At 40.7% G+C, this 27,104-nt stretch overlaps 1 protein-coding gene across 1 annotated transcript; it reads left to right on the top strand.

Moving 5' to 3' along the window:
* On the top strand, positions 1-26,201 carry LOC140739550 (uncharacterized). The gene is made up of 4 exons (XM_073067945.1): positions 1-2,496; positions 12,545-12,612; positions 16,904-19,448; positions 25,609-26,201. Exons 1-4 carry the CDS (start codon positions 37-39, stop codon positions 25,741-25,743), a joined length of 5,208 nt encoding a protein of 1,735 aa, XP_072924046.1. The 5' UTR covers positions 1-36; the 3' UTR covers positions 25,744-26,201.
* Positions 26,202-27,104: the final 903 nt, after the last annotated feature.

Genomic DNA, 27,104 nt, shown 5'->3' with positions numbered 1-27,104 from the left:
TATCCGGCGGTTATTCCTGGCTTCATGTAATTCAAAATGGCTTCACAGCTGAAAAAAGGAGTGTTGCATGTTTCTATTTTTCACGTGCTACTCTTCCGATTCCCTGATTCAGTACAGGGCAATATTCGCTACTCAATTCCGGAAGAGATGGAACTTGGGGCTTTCGTTGGCAATGTTGCACAAGATCTCAGTTTAGAGGTTAAGCAGCTTTCTGAGCGCAGATTTCGAGTTGCATCGGAGAAGCAAAGGGAGTATCTCGCTGTAAACTTAAAAACTGGAACGATATTTATAAAAGAAAGAATAGACAGAGAACAACTTTGCGGTCAAATTTTTAATTGCATGCTGATGTTAGAGGCTGTAGTTGAGAATCCACTTAAGGTATTTCAAATTGAAGTTGATATTCTCGATATTAACGACAATGCGCCCAGATTTAAGAGAACGGAGATTAGCAAAGAAATATCTGAAATGACGCCCGTCGGAACAGTATTTCCACTCCCGAGCGCAAAGGATGGGGACATTGGAAGCAACAGTATTCATTCCTATCAGCTGAGCCCAAGCGAGTATTTTTCGTTGAATTTATTATCAGACGGCGAGCAGATTGGCATGCCAGAATTGCTTCTGCAACGCTCCCTAGACCGAGAGCAGCAAGCAGTACATCTACTAACCCTGACGGCATTTGATGGAGGGAACCCAGAAAAAGTCGGAACAGCCCAAGTCGTCGTTCATGTGCTCGACGCGAACGACAACGCACCGATCTGCGGACAGAGCCTCTATCAAATTACAATCCCGGAAAATGTGCCTGAAGATTATTTGATAGTGAAGGTAACAGCCAATGATTTGGATGAAGGACTAAATGGTGAGATAACTTATTCCTTCAGCGATCACACTTCTGATGAAGTTCGTGGGTTATTTTCCTTGGATGCAGCAAGCGGCGAAATCAAGGTTAAGGGTGTTGTGGACTTCGAAGAAGCAAATAACTATCAGATTTTGGTACAAGCTGCAGACAGCGGTGCACAACGAAACTCAGTATACTGTAAGGTTTTGTTAAATATTACGGATGTTAACGATAACTGGCCTGAAATCATTACAACTTCCGCTTTCAACACAATACCAGAAAATGTTGCTGCGGACACGGCAGTGTCTGTTATAAGAGTCACGGACCGAGATTACAAAAATTCACCTAACGTTTCCTGCAGTATCCCTCGAAGTATCCCCTTCAATCTTAATTCTTCATTCAACAACTACTACACGCTAATTACTCGGGGTAACATAGATCGTGAAAAAGTGCCGGAATATAATATTACAATTACGTGCACAGACAATGGCTCACCCCCTCTTACTACCAGGAAAATAATTCGAGTTCAAGTCGCAGATATCAATGACAATGCCCCACGATTTACGCGATCTTCTTACACGGTGTACGTAGTAGAAAATAATGTTATTGGTTCTTCAATTGGATCAGTGTCAGCTAGTGACCCAGATTCTAATCAGAGTGCCCAATTGTCTTACTTTATTTTGGATAGCCTGATAAACAGCTGGCCTTCAGACACCCTTGTCTCAATAAGTTCGACCAGTGGAGTGCTGTTTGCTCGCAAGTCGTTTGATTATGAAGAAGTTAAAACCTTTTCATTCCATGTGCAAGTAAAGGATGCAGGAGCCCCCCCGCTCAGCAGTAACGTCGCCGTGAAGGTAGTCATCATAGATCAGAACGATAATGCTCCTGTGATCTTGTCGCCTTCATCTGCAATTGATGAACTGATACCACGATCTGCAGAGTCTGGCTACTTGGTTTCAAAAGTTATCGCCACAGATGCCGATTCTGGCCAAAGCGCCCAACTCTCCTATAAACTGGGTCAGCCAACTGATGAAAGTTTGTTTACCGTATCTTCAGAAACGGGCGAAATTTGGACAATTCGCAGATTTGACCATAATGATCCACTTAGGCAGAAGATTGTAATTTTTGTGACGGACAATGGAACCCCATCCCTTTCTAGTACAGTCACGATTAATGTATCAGTGCAGGGCGATTTAGCAGAAAGTTCATCCAAAGCAGGTTTGATTGGCAGAACTGGACCTTGGAAATCTGATTTGAAACTTTATCTGATTATTTTGTTCAGCACGACGTCATTTATTTTACTTGTAGCTATTGTATTCCTCAGCATTAAAGTATACAGGAGTGGATATTATGCCAACAGGTATTGTTGCTTTGGGGGCACGTCATATCTTCCGCGGAGAAATTCGCCCTATGGAATTCAAAAGGCCAGTGTGACTCTTCAAATACCGTCTAATTATAGGGAGACACGTGGTGGTGACAGTCTCCCAAAGGAATTTATTGATGAGGTAACACCAGATGAAACGTTCACTGATCTTATGCGTCTGAAAATACATGAGGGTTTGGCTGCATCCACGATTAATAAGAAGAATGGAACAAGTGCACCTGCAGATCACAGAAAGACCACATACCCTTCGCACGGGGATACACCAGGATTTTACAAGGTGAGAGTAATTTTCCTAAAATCCCTGAAAATATGAGTGTAGGATATAGCTAATGAGTGAGATTTGGTGGTAAAGTGAATTCGGAAAGATTCATTATTGCTTTAGTGAATAAACATCTTATTTCTAGCCGATGCTCTGTACAGTCTTATTCAAAATATAAAGAACTGTTTACAAAACATACATTAGACACCATCATCTTTAAAGTAGCGAACAACTGAGGGATTAATAGCAAAGGCAGGGAAATACCCTTAGTGGTATTTCTAATAAATTCCACAATAACTCCGTTTCAATAAAATTTGCTCTTCATTGAGCTACACTTTGCTCATAACTTTAAACGTTACTAAACAAGTGAATTTGAGACTGAAAATCATATATTGAGTATATTGGGCCAACGAATGACATGTATTGAGTTTGAAACTAAGGTTTTATTTTCTGAAAACCCACTTAAGTTTGTAGCAATAATAGGGGAAAGAGTACTGAGTTCAAAAGAACTGTACGCACAGAATTGTCTCCAAGTAGGTAAAATCGAAATACCAGCAAGAACAAGCAGCATAGTACTTCGCAACGTCTCCTTTATTCAAGTAATGAAGCTGACCTGGCGCAATAATTGCTGCTGCTTCGTCAGAGCAGCAGGAATGCGAGCTCGGTGCTAACCTCCTGTTGAATGTGTGTTCCCGTAGATATCCGCTGGTTCCCCTACTTTATTTCTACTGCGTACAGGTGGTTCTCATGGCTTCATTTTAATAATAGTTTAGCATAGCTAAGTGGGAAGAACAGTCAGAAGCGAGATGATGGACATGCGAAGGGATTGTAGACTGAGTAAGAGGTGGAAATGGCGTTGGAAGTGACGTGTTGCTGGGAGCCGGCAGACCTCAATAGAAGAATAGCTTCCTTTTGTATCAAATTAAACAAGGAGCAGTCCGCGCCTTTCCATCATTTTTTCCATAACCTGTAGTCCAAAATTGTTTACCTGAGCTGTGATGATCCTAAACGAATAGCTTTTCACAGTTGCCCCTAAGTCCAGAAATCCATGGCTTCTGCAAGAGTTCTTGCTACCTGTCATTGTAAAGCCAAGTTCTTTGGTTCCAGATTTCCATTGAAGTATTCTGCCAGCATGTCAGCTGGCGAACAGTCTTAGAATGTTACATTTTTTCCCAATAATATCACTCCTGATGAACAAATGTAAACTAAACATGGTAAACCCTAAAAGAAATAGTGGCGTGGGTGTGGACTCGTAGAAAGGAGAAAATGTATGAGCATGGGCATTGAACTAACTGATACAGATATAAGATGAAAACATGCAGAAAATTACGCCTGAACATTGAACTTTGACGTATGCCACATTTCACCCAGAACGTGATGGCAAGCCATGGTAAGTATTGCTAAAATTTAGACTTTGACCGTGTGCTCAACATCGCATTTTCCAATGCTGAAATTATACATAAAGACGCAAACACCAGCAGGGAGTTATTATTATAATTTAGAAGATCTAGATATGTGTAGTTCAACAGAATCAACCAGAAAAAGTACTACAAATCAATGTGATATCTCAGGACTTAGTACACATTAAGCTAATGAAATATGTTGGTGATATGCCATCTCTAAGTAGCATTTGTCCCCGAATTTAAAAAAGGCATAAAATGTTGAAAGCAGCTCAAATAACTTTTGTGAGACTATAATATGGAAAGGGCAGGTCATCTTAAAAAAGATGCATTCTAGATTGTCGATGCGAGTGGCGATTTGAATGAAACGCAATGAATTCTGGAGGATATTGAAAGATTTTATGAGGATACAAAGCAATAAATCATGTTTATTGTCACTCAACCGTTTACATGTATATCGTCAAATGAAACAACGGTCCTATGCACAAAGGTACATAACATAATACAAATAACCCAAACAGAACACGTAAAGTATTGTTCCAAGAAAGAAATTACAGATGGTAAAATATATTCCAGAAGACTGACAGATGTTGAAGAACGTTGAATAAGGAGTCTCTGCTTAAAACACATGGGAGGCTGATTTAAGAACGATTGAGGAAATTGTTTTCTCTCTCTCTCTCTCTCTCTCTCTCTCTCTCTCTCTCTCTCTCTCTCTCTCTCTCTCTCTCTCTCTCTCTCTCTCTCTCTCTCTCTCTCTCTCTCTCTCTCTCTCTCTCTCTCTCTCTCTCTCTCTCTCTCTCTCTCTCTCTCTCTCTCTCTCTCTCTCCCCCCCCCACCCCCCGGAAAGTGAATATCTACATCTCTTCAAAGAGCTGTCAATATCATGAATTATATATTTTCAGGCAAGGTATATAATTCCTCGTAACGCAAGATATTGAACATACCCTGTGGATAGGCAAACATATACAGCTGATATGATGATAAGATTGTGATTCATCTAAATCTGTGATCTGCGGATAATTCTGTAAAACTGCAGTGGTGCTTTTTTTTAATGCTTGTCCTGTTATTACATTCTTGCTATACTTTCTTGTTAGAAATGATTTCAGCTTGAGAGGTTAAATATTGACTTACGTGTATAAATAACTTACATTTCCCGAATTAATTTATTTAAATTGGTATATAGAACTAATGATTAGATTAAATTTTTGGACAATTATATAAGCAGTTTTAAATTTTCGTATACTCTTAACGTTCTAATCTTTCGTTTAAATAAATCAAAGGCAAACCCCCCCTAGCTATAAAGGAACAGAAAGTTGTTGAAGTCCAGAGACCAATAAATGGGGATTATACAAGCCGTAAGAGTTTTGAAGAAACCACAGAAAATACGGGTCTTAAGCACGGATAGCTTAGTGCTGAAATAGTACTCCGGGATGTTGCCTGAAGTGAACTGTTTCATTTCATTTCTTTCATTTGCCTTGAAAGAGAGGATGCTAAAAGAGGATATTAGAAAGGGACACGCCATAATAATATAGATGGGCAAGGTAGATAGTTAGAAAACGTTATCCACAGCAGAGGTATCTTAAACAAATAGGCCAGGATTTAAATAAGGGTTAAAAGGTTTGAAAGGAATATGAGGACGATTTTGATTTAGCCTACACGGACTTAGCTGCACAAAATTGGTGGAGCTGTCTTCGTTTCTGATGACACAAACATGGGCAACGATGTGGACAACGTGGGGGGCTTTCAAGGATGCAGCTGGCAGCCGCTAAGCCAATTATCTGCGCTCTACTCATCACTGTCACATTGAGCTCCCAGTTAAAATCCATGTTAATTCCTCCCCCCATTCACATACTAAACTACTCGGCCTTCTCTATCACCATGGCGGAGCCCAATAAAAACAGAAGAATAACACTTTATATTCCGCTCGGGTGATATTAAACCCAATTCCATCAACACCGAGTTTTCCAAATATGGTAACCGTCTTTACGATATTTTTTCACACTCGCCCGCCCCATTTACCCGCACTCATTCACCTTCCGAATTTGCTCAAGCTCTACCATTTTTGTCCCTCCGCCCACCCCACCATCACCTATCTTCGTCCCCCTCCAAGTCCTGGATCCATTCACGGGTCACCCACAGGATTTTCACTCCCGTATTTTTTTTTTTTTAGGTATCATTACCATTCCCTGCTATCCCAATAGTCCCATGACCACCTTGTAGACGTAACCCTTGCCTGAAGAATCTCCAGCATAATTTTTCAATTTCCGAAGGACATTTAGCATCTAACACTGGACAATATCTGCTTATAATTTCAGGATCATCTCCATGTCGTCGAAATATATTCAAAATCAAATTTCTTCTTAGTCCTGTATTCTCTTTCATTTAAACATAGAAAGCCTACAGCACAATGCAGGCCCTTCGACCCAAAATGCTGTGCCGAATATGTCCTTACTATAGAAATTACCTAGGGTTACCCATAGCCCTCTATTCTTCTAAGCTCGATATACCTTTCAGAAGTCTCTTAAAAGATCCTATCGTATTTGCCTCCACCAGGGCTGCCGGCAGCCCATTCCACACACTCACCAGTTCCTGAGTAAAGAACTTTCCCCTGACATCTCCTCACTACCTACTCCCCAGCACCTTAAACCTGTGTCCTCTTACGGTAACCATTTCAGCCCTGGGAAAAAGCCTCTGACAATCCACACGATCAACGCCTCTCGTTATCTTATACATCTCTATCAGGTCACCTCACATCCTCCTTCGCTCCAAGGAGAAAAGGCCGAGTTCACTTAAACTATTCTCATAACGCATGCTCCCTAATCCAGGCAACATCCTTGTGAATTTCCTGTGCACCATCTTTATGGTTTCCATATCATTCCTGTAGTGAGCCGACCAGAAATGAGCACAGTACTACGAGTGGGGTCTGACCAGGGTCCGGTATAGATGTAACATTACCTCTCGGCTCAATCCCACAATTGATGAAGGGCAATGCACCCTATGCCTTCTGAACCACAGAGTCAACCTGCGTAGCAGCTTTGAGTGTCCTATGGACTCAGACCCCAAGATCCCTCTGATCCTCCACACTGCCAAGAGTCTTACAGTTAATACTATAATCTGCCATCATATTTGATTTGCCAAAGTGAACCACCTCACACTTATCTCGGTTGAACTCCATCTGCCACTTCTCAGACCAGTATTCTGCGTGGAGGTTGGTCACCAGTCGGGTGCATCAGGGATCTGTTCCGGGACCCTTACTTTTCGTGAATTTATAAATGACCTGGATAAGGAAGTGGAAGGATAGGTTCGTAGGTTTGCTGATGACACAAAGGTTAGGGGTGTTATAGATAGTGTGGAGGGCTGTCAGAGGTTACAGCGGGACACTGATAGAATGCAAAACTGGGCTGAGAAGTGGCAGATGGAGTTCAACCCAGATAAATGTGAAGTGGTTCATATGATGGCAGAATATAGTATGAATGGTAAGACTCTTCGCTGTGTGGAGGATCAGAGGGATCTTGGGGTCCGAGTTCATAGAACGCTCAAAGCAGCTGCGCAGGTTAACTCTGTGGTTAAGAAGGCGTACGGCGTATTGGCCTTCATCAATCGTGGAGTTGAATTTAGGAGCCGAGAGGTAATGCTGCAGCTATATAGACCCTGGTCAGACCCCACTTGGAGTAATGTGCTCAGTTCTGATCGCCTGACTACAGGAAGGATGTAGCAGCCTTAGAAAGGGCGCAGAGAAGATTTACAAGACTGTTGCCTGGATCGGGGAGCATGCCTTATGAGAATAGGATGAGTGAACCCAGCCTTTACTCCTTTGAACGACGGAGGATGAGAGATGACCTGATAGAGGTGTATAAGATGATGAGAGGCATTGATCGTGTCGATAGTCACAGGCTTTTTCTCAGAGCTGAAATGGTTGCCAAAAGAGCACACAGGTTTAAGGTGCTGGGGAGTGAGTATAGAGGAGATGTCAGGGGTAAGTTTTTTACTCAGAGAGTGGTGAGTGCGTGGAATGTGCTGTCAGTAATGGTGGTGGAGGCGGATCCGATAGGGTATTTTAAGGAACTTTTAGATAGGAACATGAAGCTTCCAAAAATGGAGGACTATAGGTAAGCCTAGTAATTTCTAAGGTCGGGACATGTTCAGCACAACTTTCTGGACCTAAGTGCCTCTATTGTGCTATAGGTTTTATATGTTTCTATTCTATGTTTCTATTAAGTTCCTCCGCTATCCCCTTTGCTTCCCTGCACACTTTTCCACTGTCACACTTGATTGGTCCTATTTTCTCAAATCTTATCCTTTTGCTCTTCAAATAATTGTAAAATGCCTTGGGGTTTTCCTTAATCCTGTCTGCTCAAGGCTTTCTCATGGCCACTTCTGGCTCTCCTAATTTCATTCTTAAACTCCTTCCTGATAGCCTTATAATCTTCATTACCTAGTTTTTTGAACCTTTCTTTTCTTCTTGACTAGATTTACAACAGCCTTTGTACACCACGATTCCTGTACCCTACCATCCTTGCCCTGTCTAATTGGGACGTATCCATGCAGGACTCCACGCAAAAATCCTCTGAACATTTGCCACATTTCTGACGTATATTTCCTTGAGAAAATCTGTTCACAATTTATGCTTCCAGGTTCCCGCCTGATAGCCTCATATATCCCCTTACGCTTTCCAACTTGTCTGTTTCTATCCCTCTCCAATGCTATGGTAAAACAGATAGAATTGTGATCACTATCTACAAAATGTTCTCCCAGTGAGAGACCTGACAGCTGACCAGTTTCATTTCCCAATACCAGATCAAGTGCAGCCTCTACTCTTGTAGGCTTATCTGTATATTGTCTCAGGAATCCTTCCTGAACACAATTAACAAACTCCACCCCATCTAAGCACTTTGCTCTAGGACGATACCAATCAATATTTGGGAAATTAAAATCTCCCACTACGCCCTGTTATTATTACACGTTTCCAGAATCTGTCTCCCTATCTGCTCCTCGATGTCCCTGTTACTATTGGGCGATCCATGAAATACCCCAGCAGAGTTATTGACCCCTTCCTGTTCCTAACTTCCACACACAAGGACTCCGTAGACAAACCCTGAATGACATCCTCCTTTATCTGCAGTCGTGACGCTATCTCTGATCAGTAGTGCCATGCATCCACGTCTTTTGCCTTTCCCCTTTTTTTTCTGAGCCATCTATAGCCTGGCATTCTAAGCAACCATTCCTGCCCCTGAACCATCCAAGTCTCTGTAATAGCCACAACATCACTGCTCCAAGTACTGATCCACGCTCTAAACTCATCTGCTTTGTTCATAATAGTCCTTGCATTACCTGGTCTGAGCGCGCCCCTTCTCTATCACCTGCCTATCCTCCCTCTCGCACTGTCTACAAGCTTTCTCTATTTGTGAGCCAACCGCCTCTTCCTCCGTCTCTTCAGTTCAGTTCCCACCCCCAGCAATTGCAGTTTAAAGTCTTCCCAATAGCTATAGAAAACCTCCCCGCCAGTATATTGCACCCCTTCCCGCTCGGATTCAAGTGCAACCCATCCTTTTTGTACAGGTCACAGCTGCCCCAAAAGAGGTTCCAATGATCCAGAAATCTGAGTCCCTGCCCCCTGCTCCCACGCATTTATCCTCCGCCTCATTCTACTCCTATACTCAACATCACGTGGCACAGGCAGTAATCCCGAGATTACAACCTTTGAGGTCCTGCTTCTCAACTTCCTTCCCAACTGACTGCAGTCTGTTTTCAAGACCTCCTCCTTTTTCCTTCAGGATATCGTGGACACGATCAGAAACATCCCGGACCCAGGCACCTGGGAGGCAAACTACCATCCTTGTTTCTTTCCTGCGTCCACAGGATCGCCTGTCTAACCCCTTAACTATAGACATCCCTATCACTGCTGCCATCCCCTTTCTTTCCCTACCCTTCAGAGCCACAGGGCCAGACTGTGCCAGAGGCACGGCTACTGTTGCTGCCCCCAGGTAGGCCGGCCCCCCCAACAGTACTCAATCATGAGTACTTATTGTTAAGCGGGACAGCCACAGGGGTACTCTGACAGACCCTGTTGCATCTGACTCTTGCCCTTCCTTCTCTTGATTGTTACCCATTTAAAGAGTGTCTCAAAGATAAATTAACAGTAGACAAAATAATTAACTGATATCCTTATCAATGAGTATCAAGTTGAGATAAAATTAATCGGATGCATATCTTCAGTGCAGTGTCCTTGATAACACAATGGCATTCGAATTAATTTATTCTGCAAAATCGAAAAGCTTGTTCTGAGGATTTTGAATGTGTTTCTGTTTTACATAAAAACTTAAGCATGTGCTTTTACATGCATATCGAATTTTATTTAGTATACTGTAGTCAGGTGTTACATTTAAAAGACTGATTCTGAAAAGAGTCCACTGACCACTCGGGTAATGGTAGGGGTGCATGTCATAAACAAGGTTGGGAACGCCTGCTTTAGTAGAACTGAAATTTTAATGATTTTCTTCTTAATGAAATGAAACAAATGGAAGTGAAAAATAGATAGGTGAATGTATTTTACGTTCATCACGGGAGGTCGAGGCAAGACCAGTAGTTGCTTGCCATCACTGACTTTCCTCAGAAGGAAGTGGTGAACTGTTTTCCTGGATAATTGTAGTGAAAAATAGACAGTGCTTATCTGAGGACGAAGACATACTGATATTATTCAGCATGTGCGTGACTGAGGGACTGAGATGTTGCGATCCCAGCCAATTTAATATCAGTAGCGATTTTGTTTTAGGAGGAATTGGTAAAGAGCCCTTGACTAATTTTGGCAGGGGATCGTGTAAATGGCAGATATTGCAGTAATGAAAGTAGTGAACAATTAAGATGGTGTATAATGTTGTAAACATGAAATCTGATTTGTCTCACAAAAGATTGAGATGTAAACGTGAAGCCTCATAGATGAACTGAAATGTATCTTATGCCATGAAATCCCTAACAACACTGAAGAGAATCGAAATAACTCGGAAGTATTCATCATAGAGTATACACTCTCTTAACTTTTGCTGCATGGTGTTGTTTTTTTTATTTCAATCGTTCCTTGTTTCAGGTAGATAGTGCTTGAGGACATGATGATTGCAATGGTTTCGAATGTCCAGAGGGAGATAACTGGTCCTTCTCTCCTCGTTAAAATGCTGATTAGTTGTTTTATGCATTGTCAACTATTAGCCCTAAAGTTAATGTTTACCATCAAGTGTACGATGGGATCTATCAGCAATGAGTTGGAAATAATTCTAAATATTTCTGCAAATCTCTGAAAACTTTTCCAGTTCAGATATGATGGAGAATGCAAGGGGTGGAATATTAAAAAAAAAGTCTTCCTTCGCTAATATCTTGTTGCTGAAATAGTTGGTGTCAATTAGCCACAGATGTTTTCCTTGGTGGAAGCTTAATGTTCAGGATGTAGAGCATGTTTTCCTTCATTACATTTGGAGTTTCTTTGAACTCATACAATTGCAATATGTGAGACTTCTGCATGCAGACATTAAAATGACTATTATGCTTCAGATCATATGTGCTTATATAATATAGAACATAGAGGAGAACAGCTCAGGAACAGGCCATTCGGCCAACAGTTTTGTCCAAACCAGCTAAAAATCAAATCAATAACACCCAACCACCGATCTCTCCTAACTGCACAATGTTCACAACGTTCCATCTTCCTTGCATCTATGTGCCTTTCCAAATGTTTCTTAAAAGCCTCCAATGTATTTGCCTCTACCACCATAGCAAGCAGCGCATTCCAGGCATCCACGACTCTCTGAGTAAAAACCTAACCCCTCACATTCCTCTTCAACCTAATCCCTCTCACCTTCAATGCATATTAGATATCTGAACACTGGGATACGGATGCTCTCTATCTATGCCTCTCGTAATCTTGTAAACCCCCATCAGATCTCCCTCAGACACCGACGCTCCAGGGAAAGCAACCCAGGTTTATCCAGCCTCTCCTGATCGCACATGCCTCCTAAACCAGGCAACATCCTGGTAAACCTCTTCTGCACCCTCTCCAAAGCCTTAACATCCTTCTTACGGTGAGCCGACCAGAACTGTACACAATACTCCTGATGTGGCTTAAGCAGTGTTTTATAAAGTTGCAATATAACCTCCTGAGTTTTGAACTCAATGCCTCGACTAGTAAAAGCAAGCATTCCATTAGCCTTCTTAGCCATCTTTTCGACTTGTGTAGCCACTTTCAAGGAGGTATGAACTTAGATCCCAAGATCCGTCTGCTCCCCAACAGCTTTAAGAATATTGTCCTTAATAGTGTACTGTCTCCTTGTATTTGCCCAACCGAGGTGCAACACCTCACATTTATCTAGGTTAAACTCCATTTGCCATTTCCTTGCCCATATCTGCAACTGATCGATGTTGTTCTGTATTCTTTACCAGTCTTCATTGTTTGGGCTATGGCTGTAGTAGCTCTAGCTCTAAAGATCAGGTTCAGAAAAGGCATTAGAAATTAGGTCGGTCAGAGCAATTTGTCTCTTCGCTCTTCGTCGTCTCTGTATTGTCAGTGATCAAAGCTAATGTAACTTAGGAGTTACTGACGACGATGTGAGATTTCATCCACAGTTCTGAGCAGGATACAATTCTATTCCGTGAACTACAATTGTTTTGTTTTTGATTAGATTCGCCAGAGCAACATAACCAGATGCATGGATATCCTAAAGTACAAGTCCGCATCGCTGCAGTCAATGTGAATTATTGGCATACAACAGTTTCGTTTTTTATTTTGTTGAATGAAGTGTGTTATATATGCTGAAGGATGGCTCCTGTAATCTTAACGACTTAGTAAGATTAGGTGAATCATTCATTGACAGTTCTGAATGAAAGTAAAACGTAAGAACATTGTTAAAAGAGCAGCGCAGGCTATTCGGCTGATAACCATAAGACACAGGAGATACTAGGACATCGCCCCATTAATTGTGCTGCTCACCCCCGTTCTCTTAACTATTTCCTTACTTTTAAACCACTTATCAAAAACCTATCAACCTCTAATTTAAATATATCCAATAACGATATGACCATAAGTAACAGGAGCAGAAATAGGCTATTTCACCTATCGAGTCTGCTCAACCGATAATAAAGGTTATTATCTATTCGGATTCAGAAAGTGCTTCGTCATTCAATTAGCGTTCGATTTACTAACATCAGCTCCATTTCCCGTCATTTTTTTTTTCCTGATTTTCGTCGTGTATTTACTTCAGTTTTGCTCAACCTACTCGCTTTTGGAATTGAAACTCTAAGTACCAGTCTGTGAGTGAATAAACAAATTCGTATAATTTCAGTCAAAGAATCGCCTACCATGCGTAACATCATAACCCATGTATTCCAGGTATTTTTGATGTTTCAAAGAGGTCACCTCATAATCTTCTAAACGCCAAAAGAAGATATACTTATCCTGGTCAAGTTCTGTTCATACGACAAACGTCTTTCCAAGATCCTTTTAGGAAAATATTTGCCGTGCTTCCACTGGAGCAAATCTCTAACTTTATATACATGACATCAAATTTTTCAGGAAACTCCATATATAGTTTTAGCACAGCTCTGTATAATTGTTGCCAAATCCCCTTGCAACAAAGGACTTGATGCAACTGAACTCCTGTTGTATGTACCCCTAAGCTTCAGTGACTCACTTAAAAAAGACACCAGATTCCTTTGACTATCAATGTTTCCCAGTCTTTCCGCATTTACAATGTGTTGCATTTCTATTTTGCTCTACTGAAGTGAAAGCATTGTATTTCTTTACACTGTATCGAACTGAATTGCTGTTTTCCTCAATCTCAATTTGCATATACCTTCTTGAAACTTATTTGCATATTCCATTCGAAAGTGATACCAATCATTAGAAATTATGGAAATGTTATATTTCCGCTTAGCCGAATTGATAATATGGCGTTAGTCATGCCCCGGGCAATGGTCTCTCCATACCCCCATTAATCATAGTCTATGGAAATGAATAAGATTTATTCTTTTTGTGTGTGTGTGTGTGTGTGCTTTGGTTTCCCATTTATTAATCTATTTTTAACACACGCTAGAAGCACGCATTAACTCCATACGCGTTCTAACTTCATGTGCAGTAAAAATGCAAGGTTCATTGGTTTCCCTCAACCAGTATACTAGATTCATCCTGAAGGCATTCCAATCGTCAAAAACAAAATAAACTAGGATAGTCAGGCCTCGGTGTGTAGATTCTTAACCTTTGAGATTTGGTCCCATTCAATGAGGAAGCATTGGCTTCATCTTTGCTGAGGGAAAGGTGTCATAGAGAGTCGCAGCTTTTCATTAGTTGTTTGGATGGCGAGCAACATGGACGAGAAAGCATCTCTTTAGGTCGGCATGCCATCCTGCCACTGAGACAAACAGTATACGGTAATTAATCAGATCTGATAAAAATGTCCTTGAGGTGAATCATAATCTTCTTTTCTCTCTCCATAGATTACACTACGAAGTAGATCTTTCCCTTCCTCCCTTTCTGCTTTCCACAGGGATCGCTCCCTACGTGACTCCCTTGTCCATTCGCCCCCCCCCCCCATCCCTTCCCACCGATCTTGCTCCTGGCACTTATCCTCGTAAGCAGAAGAAGTGCTACACCTGCCCTTACACGTCCTCCCTCACCACCATTCAGTGCCCCAGACAGTCCTTCCAGGTGAGGTGACACACTGGTGTGGTATACTGCGTCCGGTGCTCCCGGGGTGGCCTTTTATATATTGGTGAGACCCAACACAGACTGGGAGACCGTTTCACTGAACACATACGCTCGGTCCACCAGAGAAAGCAGGATCTCCCAGTGGCCACACATTTTAATTCCACGTCCCATTCTCATTCTGATATGTCTCTCCATGGCCTCCTCTACTGTCAAGATGAAGCCACACTCAGGTTGGAGGAACAACACCTTATATACCGGCTGGGTAGCCTCCAACCTGATGGCCTGAACATTGACTTCTCTAACTTCCGTTAATGCCCCTCCTCCCCTTCTTACCCCATCGCTGATATATTTAGTTTTTTCCCCCTTTTTTTCTCTCTCTTTCTGCCCATCACGCCGCCTGTTCTCCATCTCCCTCTGGTGCTCCCCTCCCCCTTTCTTTCTCCCTAGGCTTCCCGTCCCATGATCTTTTCTCTTCTCCAGTTGTGTATCCCTTTTGCCAATCACCTTTCTGGCTCTCAGCTCCACCCCACCCCCTCCGGTCTTCTCCTATCGCTTCGCATTTTCCCCTACCCCTCCTACTTTCAAATCTCTTACTATCTTTCCTTTCAGTTAGTCCTGACGAAGGGTCTCGGCCCGAAACGTCGACAGTACTTCTCCCTATAGACGCTGCCTGGCCTGCTGTGTTCCACCAGCATTTTGTATGTGACGCCTAATCGCTGTTTATTTTCAGTCTTTTCTGAGTATGTTTATTGACTTAGGAATATAGAGACAGATTGTTTTTGTTTAATTTACGACTGTAGAAAACATTAGTTTAAAGAGGATAGAATGATTTTCGTTCTCAGCTAAAGGAAAGAATCCAAGAACCGGGAAACTGTGCTAAAATTTAACACACAGAAAATTGAACCACAAGTCAGATAATGCATATTACATGAAAATGTGTTTGCATTAGAAGAAGTTCCTGCGATGTTGTCCGGAAGAGTATATTGAAAGAAAAGTAAAGTTTAATTGCACTATTTGTGTTGTGGCTTGGGGTAGTATATAGTTACATAAAGACACAAAAGTCATTTCATTATCATTTTAATATTGAAGTTTAAATCAAGGGTATGTTGCTAAAACTAATCCACGTTTGGTTCATTGGTGAGCCAGCAACTGTTGAACCATGATTAATAACAAGTTGATATACCTGTGTCAGGTACTGTGCGTTTCTTAAAATTGACCCGTGTTTGTGGTAGGACAATTGCCTTACTGGACAGGTACATTGCAGCAGATGATGCAGGAGTGTCGTCTGGTGGATACAGAGCATAAATCATATTACAGAAACTGGCATTTTTTAAGATAATCGCTCAATATTCGAAATTGTACTTTCACTGAAATATAACCAGCTTCGCTATTTTGGCCTATGAGATTAGAATTCAACTGAAGGAAAACGTTTTGCTGATCTACCCGTAACTTTCAGCGCTATCATTATAAACTAGCATGTTCCAATCTTTGAATGAACTGCGCTATCAAATTCAAAAATACCTCCAAAATCTACAGACCAAACCTTTTACGTTGCTTCACAAGTTACTAACCTTTCTGGATAGACATATTTATATTAATCCTATCATCTCTTTTTATCAAAGAAAAAACACACGTAAGTCTTGGCACAGATGGAATGTGTGAATGCAACAACACTGCAATGCATAACGTACAGGATTCTCTGTCATTGCCCCATTGGGTTCTGCGGAATTGTCAGTAAATGAAAATCTCTGATAAGCAACACACAGCAAAACACGACCAGTTCCAAAACCGTCGAATCTTGTTAACTCGATTCTATTACAACATTTCCATTTTTATACAGATACGTAAGTAGTTCGGATTAATATCTAAGCATTCAGTCAAAACCACTGGACAATAATTGTCTTTCTTGTGTTCTTCACCCTTGTTTTAATTCCATTTCTCTGTGAACATAAATAAACACATACTTTATTCAGAATGATCAAGCAAAATGTTGCCAATATTTTCATGGCAAACGAAGAATACAAAATGAAATATGGTTGTACAACTTTAAATGAAGGCAAATATACTTGTTGTGCTCGTCAGAAGCACTGCTGCTTTAAGTGTGCCTGCTCTTACAATTGGTCGAATCTCTATGTCGATGTCGACCAATGAGGTGAAGGAATGTTGCTGGTGATCTTCCACCACTCCCCGACAACACAAAGAGCAGCGCAGCGTCAAATACGCGACACAATCGACAGTCGGCGTCCTCGGTTCACATCCTAGGTCTGACACTTCACATCTCGTAATGACGATGACCATAATAAAATTCAATTTACATCCCGTGTTTGCCATCGGACAGAATCTGGAAATTCAAGGTAAGGCGCAGTTACGTACTTGATGCAGCGGCAGTAAACTTATTGTTTCTCAGAGAAAAGGACAACTGCATTTGCAGAACGATTGCCCAAATGGCCGATTTAGTAAAGTGGCTTAGAATGCAATGGCGTTTTACCTTATTAAGCAGCATTGTTACACTGGATACCATTTGCGGAGAAATTAATTATTCTATTCCTGAAGAATTAGAGCCAGGTTCTGTTGTTGGAAATATTTCGAAGGATCTGGGGTTAGATATACGCCAGCTGATGGCGCGTAAGTTGCATATTGTATCAAGACGTAAAAAACAGTATCTGGACATCGACTTAAACGCAGGAACTCTGTTCACGAAAGTGAAAGTAGACAGGGAACAGCTTTGTGAACAAAACCACGCGTGCACACTGAACTTGGAAGCTGTGCTGCAAGAACCCCTGCAAATATATTCTGTTGCAATTGAAATTCTCGATATAAACGACAACGTCCCCGTGTTTCAGAAAAACGAGTACTGCTTAGATGTCTCAGAAAAGGCTTCGGCTGGGACTCGCTTCCCACTCCAAAGCGCGCAAGACCTGGATATCGGTACAAATAGTATTCGCTCATATCAACTGACCCCCAATGAACACTTTGCTTTAATATCGCAACTTGACAACAATCAAAGTGGCATCCTCGAATTAGTACTCCAAAGACCCCTAGACCGAGAACAACAACAGACCTATGAGTTAACAGTGACCGCAGCTGATGGAGGGGAGCCGCAGAAATTTGGTACCACTAAAATTATAATTCGTGTGATTGATGTGAACGATAACGCGCCGGCTTGCGAACAGGATGTCTATCGTATTTCTATCCCCGAAAATATACCCAGGAATACTCTAATTGGGAAAGTTACTGCAATGGATGCGGACGAAGGTTTAAATGGTGAAGTAATTTATTCTTACAGCGATCGCACTTCTGAAAGAATCCGTAAGTTGTTCAGCTTGGACGCTATAAGCGGAGAAATCCGAGCGACCGGCACAGTGGACTTTGAAGAAACCAACAAATACACGATTCTGGTGCAGGCTATGGACCGGGGATTGCATGCAATGCCAGTAACTTGTCAAGTCGTTTTACAAGTTACTGATGTTAATGATAACTCTCCTGATATTATGATAACTTCATCATCAAGGTCAATACCGGAGGATGCCCCTCCAGGGGCTCTTGTTGCCGTTTTAAGAGTTACAGATGCTGATTCAGGAGAAGCCGGAGATGTTAACTGCCACATCGCAGATAATATTCCATTTGTACTTGATTCTTCTTTCAAACATTATTACACCCTTCTCAGTGCTCGCCTTGTTGATCGAGAAAAGGTATCCGAGTACAATATTACAATTACTTGTTCAGATGCCGGCATTCCGCCCCACACTACGAAGGAAACCATTCGAGTTCAAGTGTTAGACGTAAACGACAATGCCCCATTCTTTCTACAAACTTCAGTCAACGTGCATATTACAGAAAATAACGGAATAGGTACTTCTATTGGCTCTGTATCTGCTTTTGACTCAGATTGTGGTGAAAATGCTTCGCTATCCTATTCCATTATAGATGATCTCATTCTTGGCTTCCCGACTATTAACCTTGTCACAATTAATCCAGTTACTGGTGTTATGTTTGCACAGCACTCTTTCGATTATGAGCAGTTCAATAATTTTCGGGTAATTGTACAAGCAGCGGATGGTGGTTCACCCTCGCTAAAGAGCAATACAACTGTAAATGTGCTGGTTAACGACCGGAACGATAATGCTCCCGTGATCATAGCACCCATGTCAACTAAAGGCTCATCATCAAAGGAGACCGTGCCCCAATCTGCCGATCCTGGTTACTTGGTTACTAAGGTGACCGCGACCGACGCCGATTCTGGGCAGAACGCCCTCCTCACTTATCAGCTTCTTCAGCCGACCGATAAAAGCTTGTTCACTATAGCCTCCGACACGGGAGAAATCTGGACAGTTCGCTGTTTTGGGAGTAAGGATTCACTTCAACAGAAACTCGTAATCCTGGTTAAGGATGGCGGGGACCCATCGCTTTCAGCCATTGTCGTTGTTCACGTTTCAGTTCTAAAAGATGATAAAGAAATCGCCGACACAATTAGCACAGGGGAGAGTACTGGGTCATCGATAGCCGATTTAAAACTACACTTAATCATCGGGTTTGGCATATTATCGTCGGTTCTATTTATAGCTATTATCTTCCTTGCTCTTAAGATCCACAAATGTCGACATGGAAGTGGGAGATGTTGTTGTGCGAAGATGTTGTTCGAAACCGAACAGTCCACTACGAGTATTCAAATCCCCACCAATTATCTGGAAGTGTACGAAACCGGAGTTCTTCCTCCATCTTTTTGTTATGACAAATATTCTAAAGCAAATTCAACCATGAGTGATTTTATTATTCCTAAGTCTGCCACACCCAAGATTGATATTAACGATGACTTTGATGTAATGGAGGGGCAATACATTGCATTGTCCTGTGCGAATAAGAAGAACATGAAATCTTACCAGGTAAGCTATGTTTACATATATGCGCTCGGCTTCGTAAGAAGTTATCTACTTTCTTTCCGTATCTAAATTAGGATAGCAAGCAGTCAAAATTGAAATGATAGCTCATGAATTAATAAAAATTTGTTTGATATCCAATGTTAATTTTTTCGTCCCCAATCATACATTCCCTTAAATTAATTTTCATTTTCTGCCAATACCTGCATATACCACGAGGAGCTGACTGACAGCGTCTTATTTTTACTTCCCCGGCAGTACTGGTTAAAGTTCTCTAAAACCATTCCAGGATACGAAGTTCCAGTATGAAGGACAGAGGATATATTTCTAAGTTAGAACGCACAAAATTAAAAAAAAAATGCACAAGGTTTCACGGTCAGGGAAAGGGAAAGCCTTATTTATGAAAATGGAAAACGTTAAGAATTGTTACCAGTGTTGTGTGAAGATAGCGTTCCTTTAATCAGCTCCAGCATGTTTTATGACTAAATTTGTGTTCAAACGGAAGAATGCCGTTACTGAACTGCATAGTCATAACTGATCTGATCTCGGCTGTAAACAAATAAAATTCATTTTATATAGTTTACTGAGAGTGTTCGGTAGGTCGTTCGAACAAGTAGTACAACTTTTATTTCAGTTTTTTCTTTCATACACTTCTGTGCCATACTAGAGGATCAATGCTGCCAAATTCCCTACTCAAACTCAAACCTATTTTGCCATCAAATTCAAACGGACTATTCAATATCTTATTTTAGCTTTCCCCATCATTTGACCCTTTGGTATCTTTCTCCAATAGAAATCTATGTCAAAACTGAAATCTTTTATAATATATAGATGCACGATCTTATGGAAGGACGCATTACAGATCTATATGAATGGGATATTCATTCACATTTTCAGTTCAATCGGCGTCATCTAATATTTTAGTAACAATTATTGGTCAGTTCCTAATTCTTGTAGGTGACGTATTATCAATTTATTTTTACAACTCAATAAAACATTGTAATTTACACATATTCCTTCAAAGCCACATATACAGGGAAATGGAAGCTAACTTCTTGCATCACCATCTCCCCTATTAAGTTTCAGTAGAACTGTGGATAATGTGCATCACACCCTTTTTATGACGTATATATGATTCGATTATATATAAGTGAAAATATTTCTCTTGGAGTTAATTAGTTCATTTCCGGGATGAAGGGTGGTTTAAAAGGACAATTTGCGTATTTGCTCTTAACCAATCTGGTCTTGAAGGATATGGAAATGACATCAATAAAATAATATGACTTAGAATGATTGAATAGTGATCCAGTGAGTATTCTGCACTCTGTGGGGCCAATGGAACCATACAACAATAATTAATTTCAGGTTAAGATAAAGAATAACCTCTTCTTTTGAAAAGATTAAAATCACTTGAATTTTGGGCTTTCAGTCATGAAGAATGGAAAGAATAACGCAGGAGATAAAAACATGCAAGTTTTCAACACTTTTGCTGAAATGTACCCGATGTTTAAGGAAACGTCGCATTTTAATTAATAATGACATAAAGTTACTGTAATTATTGCAGTATGATATTACAAAATAGGAAATTGAAACGGAACCGATCTGTAGACGCAGTGTACATTACAATGGCCTGTCAAAGAATGTGTAGAGAAGCATCTAAACATTGCCCATGGATAGCAGTGTTTATCTCCCCAGTTTTCTTCACTAATCCTAATAATAATTTATTCTTCCAATCCTGTACCTCACAGGACTGCAGGTTAAATGGGTTCTGTCTTTTTAGAAAGTGTATTGCCCTGATATTGCCTAAACCTCACTACCCGAATTATCGAGGCTAGTTAGTGGGCCAGATACAAAGAGTTGCACCAAATAATTCCTCATTACTTGGGAATGATGATAGGTAACGGAATAATCCGTGACTTTACTATAGTGGCTCTGGCATGCTTTCTTTAAGCAAGTATCCCAAATAAGAACCACGAGAGGGATAAACCGAATGGGCTTGGTCTTTTAACCAGCTAGAAGTACCATTGTATAAACCACTTCAGACTCAATTTCCTACACTGAAGCAGACATGTTACATTTACCGTTTTCCGGACGATGCATTGGACGCTGTTAATGACCCCTCCAAGCAGATAGATACCTTAAATATTTCGGTTTTTTTCTTTCAAATCACTGAATACAGTCTCAAACACTTATTTTCTGTTCTATTTTCCATCACCACAATATTTTAACCACTAGTGTTGCATTAAGTAGTTGGCATTGATAAGGGATTAGTACCTTCTTGATTTTAATCACACTGCTGCCGAGGAGCAATAGAACTGTAAATTAACTTCCAATATTTTCATCTACTATCATTCATCATACAGTTATGTGGTGTTATTCAGTTACAAAGCAAGGTAGAGAGGGAAGTAATATCACTCGTCACATTTTAAATCAAATATGATTTGCTGCCTTTCGCTTATAAAAATTAGAGAATGGCATTTTGCTATTTTGTTCTTCTTCAGCATGTTTTTATATCAGTTTTTTTTTCCCTGAAGACGTAATGATGACACTCTGAGCAAATAAATCAAGATAATTACTTACTAACTGGAGGTAAAAACATTATTTTTTTTAAAAAAAAAATCATGGACACGGGCCTAAAGCGTTCGATTTCGTTTTCACTTCTGCATATAAGGCCGAACTGCAAGCATGCTCATGTACATTTTAAGTCCCAATATCGCATAATCTGATGTTACTGAAATTGATTTTTTTTTAAATCTCTAGCTACGCTTGACATCGTAACGCTTTGTCTTTGACCGGATTCTTAACGATAGGTAGCTGTACGCCTTCTGACTGAGTTGTCTAAGGAGAAGAATACCACCCTTTCAGCAATAGCAGCCCTTCATATCATAATATTGCTACATTGCTGATGTATTTTCAAGTTATAAAAATAAACTGAGTAGCCACTTTTTTTAGATACATGTGTACACTTGCTCATTAATACGGATATATACTCAAACAATCATGTGGTAGAAACTGAATGCGTAAAAGCCATACAGACGTTATCAAGATGTTCAATTGTTTTCAGATGAAATATCAGAATGGGAAAAATATGATCTAGTGACTTTAACCGTGGAATGATTGTTGCTGCTAGAGCTGGTTTGAGTTTCAGAAACTGCTGACCTCCTGGTACTTTCACGCACAACAGTCTTTAGAGGATACAGGGAATGACGCGAGAAAATCATCCAATGGGCGGCTCTTCTATGGGCGAGAGCGTCCTGTTCATGAGATAGGCCAGAGGGGAATGACCAAACTGGTTCCAGCTGACAGGAAAGCGACAGCAAGTCAAATAATCACACATGCTGGTGTGCAGCATAGAATCTCTGAATACACAATACATTGTAACCTGAAATGCATGGGCTATAGCAGCAAGACACCACGAGGATACACTCAGTGGGCACTAGATTACGTTGATCAAGAAGGTTCAGTCGTTCGACAGTCAAGATGAGGTAGTAAATTGGATTAGAATTTGGCTTGATGGGAGACGCCAGATAGTCATAGTAGAGGATTGTCTCTCTGACTGGAGGCCTATGACTACTGGTGTGCTGCAGGAATCGCTGCTGGGTCTGTTGTTTGTCATCTATATCAACGATCTGGATGATAATATGGATAACTAGAACAGCAAATTTGCTGATGACATCAAGATTGGACGTGTAGTTATTCAGCGAAGAAGGCCATCTTGGCTGACAGAGGGATCTGCATCAGCTGGAAAAATAGGCTGAAAACTGAAAACAATGCGGACTAATGTGGGATGTTGCACTTCAGTAGGATCAACCACGGTAGGTCTTACAAAGTGAGCAGTAGAGTTCTCAGGAGTGTGATAGAACAAAGGGATTTGGGAATGCAGGTCCATAATTCGTTGAAAGATGTTATAGGTTGATAAGGTCTAAACAAAAAGCGTTTGGCACATTGGCCTTGATAATTCAATGTATAGAGCACAGAAGAATGGATGCTATATTTAAATTGTACAAGACTAATTTGGAGCATTTTGTGCGGTTAAGCTGACCTACCTACAGAAAAGATGTAAATAAGATTGAAAGAGTACAGATAAAATGTACAAGGATTTTACTGGGTCTAGAAGTCCTGAATTATAAGGAAAAATTGAATAGGTTCGGACTTTATTCCTTAGAACATAGAAGATCGAGAGGGGATTTGATAGAAGTATGCAAAATTATGACGGGAATAGATAGCGTAAAAGCAAGCAGGTATTTCCAATGAAAATAAGTGGGTCTATACCCAGACTTCATGGGTTAAGGGTGAAAGGTGAAAAGATTAAGGGGAAAATGAGGAGAAACAACTTTACGTAGAGTGGCGTGAGAGTGTTGAATGACCTGCCAGCACAAGCTCGATTTCAAAGTTTAAGCGAAGTTTGAATAGGTGTATGGATAGTAGAGTTATGGAGGGCTCTGGTACTGATGCATGTCGATTGGAGTAAGCAGTTTAAACTGTTCCACATGGACTAAATGAGCTGAAGTGCTTGTTTCTGTGTTGTACTTCTCTATGACTTTATAACTCTGAGTAAATAAATGTCAGCGAAAAACGGAAATATTAGAGTTATGTTTTGTAGAGCCGGCGAAGTGATGGATAGGATCAAAGGGTAGATCTCTGAACAGGTGCGGATAAGCTGCTGTGGATTTAAAATAGAACATAACAGCGTACAGCACAGGAACATGTCCTTTGCCCAATGGTGTCCGTGGAAAAACTTTTTGTAACTCTAGGCCAACTTACCTGTCTGTATCCGTCAACTTTTTGCCTACGTCAATAGACTTCAAATATATCTTAAACGTTGCTGTCGTGTCTTCTTCCACCACATCTCCAGTACAACGTTCAATGTACCTATCACTTTCTGTGCCTAAAATTGCTTTATAAATCTTTAAACTTCCTCAATCGCATATTCTAGCATTGATATTTCCATCCTGTGAAGAAGTACGCTACGATCTATCCTGTCTGTATATCTCCTAATGTGATATATTTCTATCCGGTTACCCATCAGCCTCCAATGCTCTGCAAAATACCAACCAAGTTTATTTAACCGCTCTTGATTAATAATATTTCCTAGTCTAGGCAACATCCCACTGAGCCTCTTCTACATACTCCGCAGAACTCCGACTTCCTTTAATACCGGGCCCAGAACTACACACCGTACTTCAGCTGCAGTCAAACCAAATGCTGCAATGCTACTTCCAGAGTTTTGTACCTGATCGATGAAGGCACCTATGCTGTATGGGTATTTGTACTAGCCTATCCACGTGTTTCCAATTTTAGGAAGCTTTAGGTTGATAATAGATTTAGCTATGGGATATATACTTAAGATGAGGCTAATTGGAATGATAGATTTGTGGAAAAATTGGAGAGAAAGAAAATATCTAAATTGTGTTTCATAGTGGCTCCTTGACAGCAATGGCGGATATGCTGTTTGAACTGCTGCGGGGATCGTATTTAAAGTGTTTCGACATTTTTAGTAGGCGTTTCATAGGCTGAACACAACGATATCGATACAGTGCACTTCCAAGTCAAGACAACGAATAACTTTGAGACGAAACATGTCTAAACATAGGCGTTTCACTGTGCCTCTTTCACTTATTTCTTGAGGCCATTTTGAGGTAGTGGGGATTGCAGCCACGATGAGCTACCGATGGAAGCAGAACCACCAGACTCTTGTGTAACTAACATTTGGAGATGTTCACCAAAATCAGGCAGGCATTCGAAGATATCGGTGAGAAAGTAATATATTAGCAATTGATAGGTTTGCTAGATATATTCAATGTGCATTTTAGTGTTAATAACGTTGTCATAGATCTGAATTTACACAGTGGACAGATCTGACAAGGATTACAGATCCACGCGTCTATCCAACCCCGCCACACCTTCGTGAGGCGTGAGCAGAGAATGTGGGTTTTGCATCCTTTTCGTGGTTATCATTACTAAGACTTTTTGCAGAAGTCCACATTATTAAACTGCACAACAGGCAGTCTGGGATTTGATAGTCCAGGCGTCTGGGGTTAATAATATGCCAACTTATTCCCTGTGCCATCACAGCAAAATGACTCAAGATTTTCTACAATTGTTATCTGGATAAGAAGGCTAAATAAATTATATTTCTGAAACTTCGTTTCTCGTTCAATTTCAGATACGTGATAACCGACAATGGAATTTGGAGCAATCTTCGATGGAAAGGTGCCCTTCTGGACAAAGTACATTGGCTAAAAATGAAGTGGAACGGGAACAGAGAAGGTTTCTGGAAATACATTCCCACGCATTATAGGAAGCATAAATTACTTCAAAGTGGATGAAATGATTTTGCTTTATTTTCAGAATTGTGGCCGGACGTTTCCATAGGGACTAGTTGTTCTACGTAATCTGTCCAATTTTACTTTCTATCAATAGCGATCTCATTGTGTATGAGTATGCTTCAAGCCTTCTACATCTGTGACTGCATGTGTTAGTTATTCGCCATATTGTGCGGCTGAATTGTCCTGTACTCACGTAGGCATGCCTCATAAACATCTATCGTCATATATGATGATCGATGTATGCATTACAGAACCATCCTGCGATTCTCTGAACATTGTAAATGTAGAATTCTATGAGCATACCCCCCCCCCCCCCCACGAGGTTCTTTCACGTGTCTTTTTGGAAAATGCAAAAATTTTGAAGAAGATTTGGGCAAACTTAACAATAGCTCAAAAATTACAATTGTAAGTTAAAACATGGACTCCGCACTTACTAAAGTGATATTTAAAGTCCAGGTCGATTCTTTATTTTCATTAGTTCCGAATTATTTGAATATAGCCCAATTGTGGCCGATGACAAAGGCAAGGATCAAGTGCGATAATAGACTAAAACATTGCGTATAAGAAACAGGCCATCAAAACAGAAACCATTTTGGAAGAAACTAACCGTTGCAAGAGAAGACGAGAATGGACTATAGAATGTGCTTTCTGTTTCGCATTGTATTAGTGAATACATTCGTGGCTACGACTTGCTAATGTATTGATATTTTTCTTTCGCTACCTTTCTTGGGGGTTTTAACTGGTTGGTGTTCTGTACCTTCAGCTTTTATTGCTATGTTATATTTCTGACTATCACGAAAATACGGAGAGCTTTCTACAGTGAAAAAATACTACTTTCGGTGTTCTAAATAATATATCTTGTTGTTTACAAAGTTATTTCAACCAAATTAAAAAAAAAACTGAGCTGGATATCCATCTTCTCGTGTTCTGGTAGATTCCAATCAAGCTAGTGCAGTCAAAGTTTATGAATTAATACGGTTGATCTTCAGTATTGATGGTTCTTAAAGCGTGAATACTTTTGGAAACAGAACAATTACTGCAGGAGCCCTGCACAACCAGAATGAGGTTAGTTATCTCTGCCTTATATGAGTTGAAGTATATGATTTGTGGCCGCCGTCAAATCTACTATAAACTGCGACCTAAATAATACGTAAAAAAAAGGAATAAAGAAGTAGTGTTCGTGAGTTCTTGCACTGTTCAGAAATTTGCTGCAACAGGAGAAAAAAGCTGTTCCCGAATCATTGAACATGTCCGCTCCGTCTCCTGTACCCCCTTCCTGACGATAGTAATAAAAAGAGGGCATGATCGCCTTCATGAGACGATGATGATGATG

The sequence above is a fragment of the Hemitrygon akajei genome, chromosome 15 (assembly GCF_048418815.1).
Source record: "Hemitrygon akajei chromosome 15, sHemAka1.3, whole genome shotgun sequence".
Classification (NCBI taxonomy): domain Eukaryota; kingdom Metazoa; phylum Chordata; class Chondrichthyes; order Myliobatiformes; family Dasyatidae; genus Hemitrygon; species Hemitrygon akajei.
Note: the sequence above shows the minus strand (reverse complement) of the source record. Positions and strands in the feature narration are given on the sequence as shown.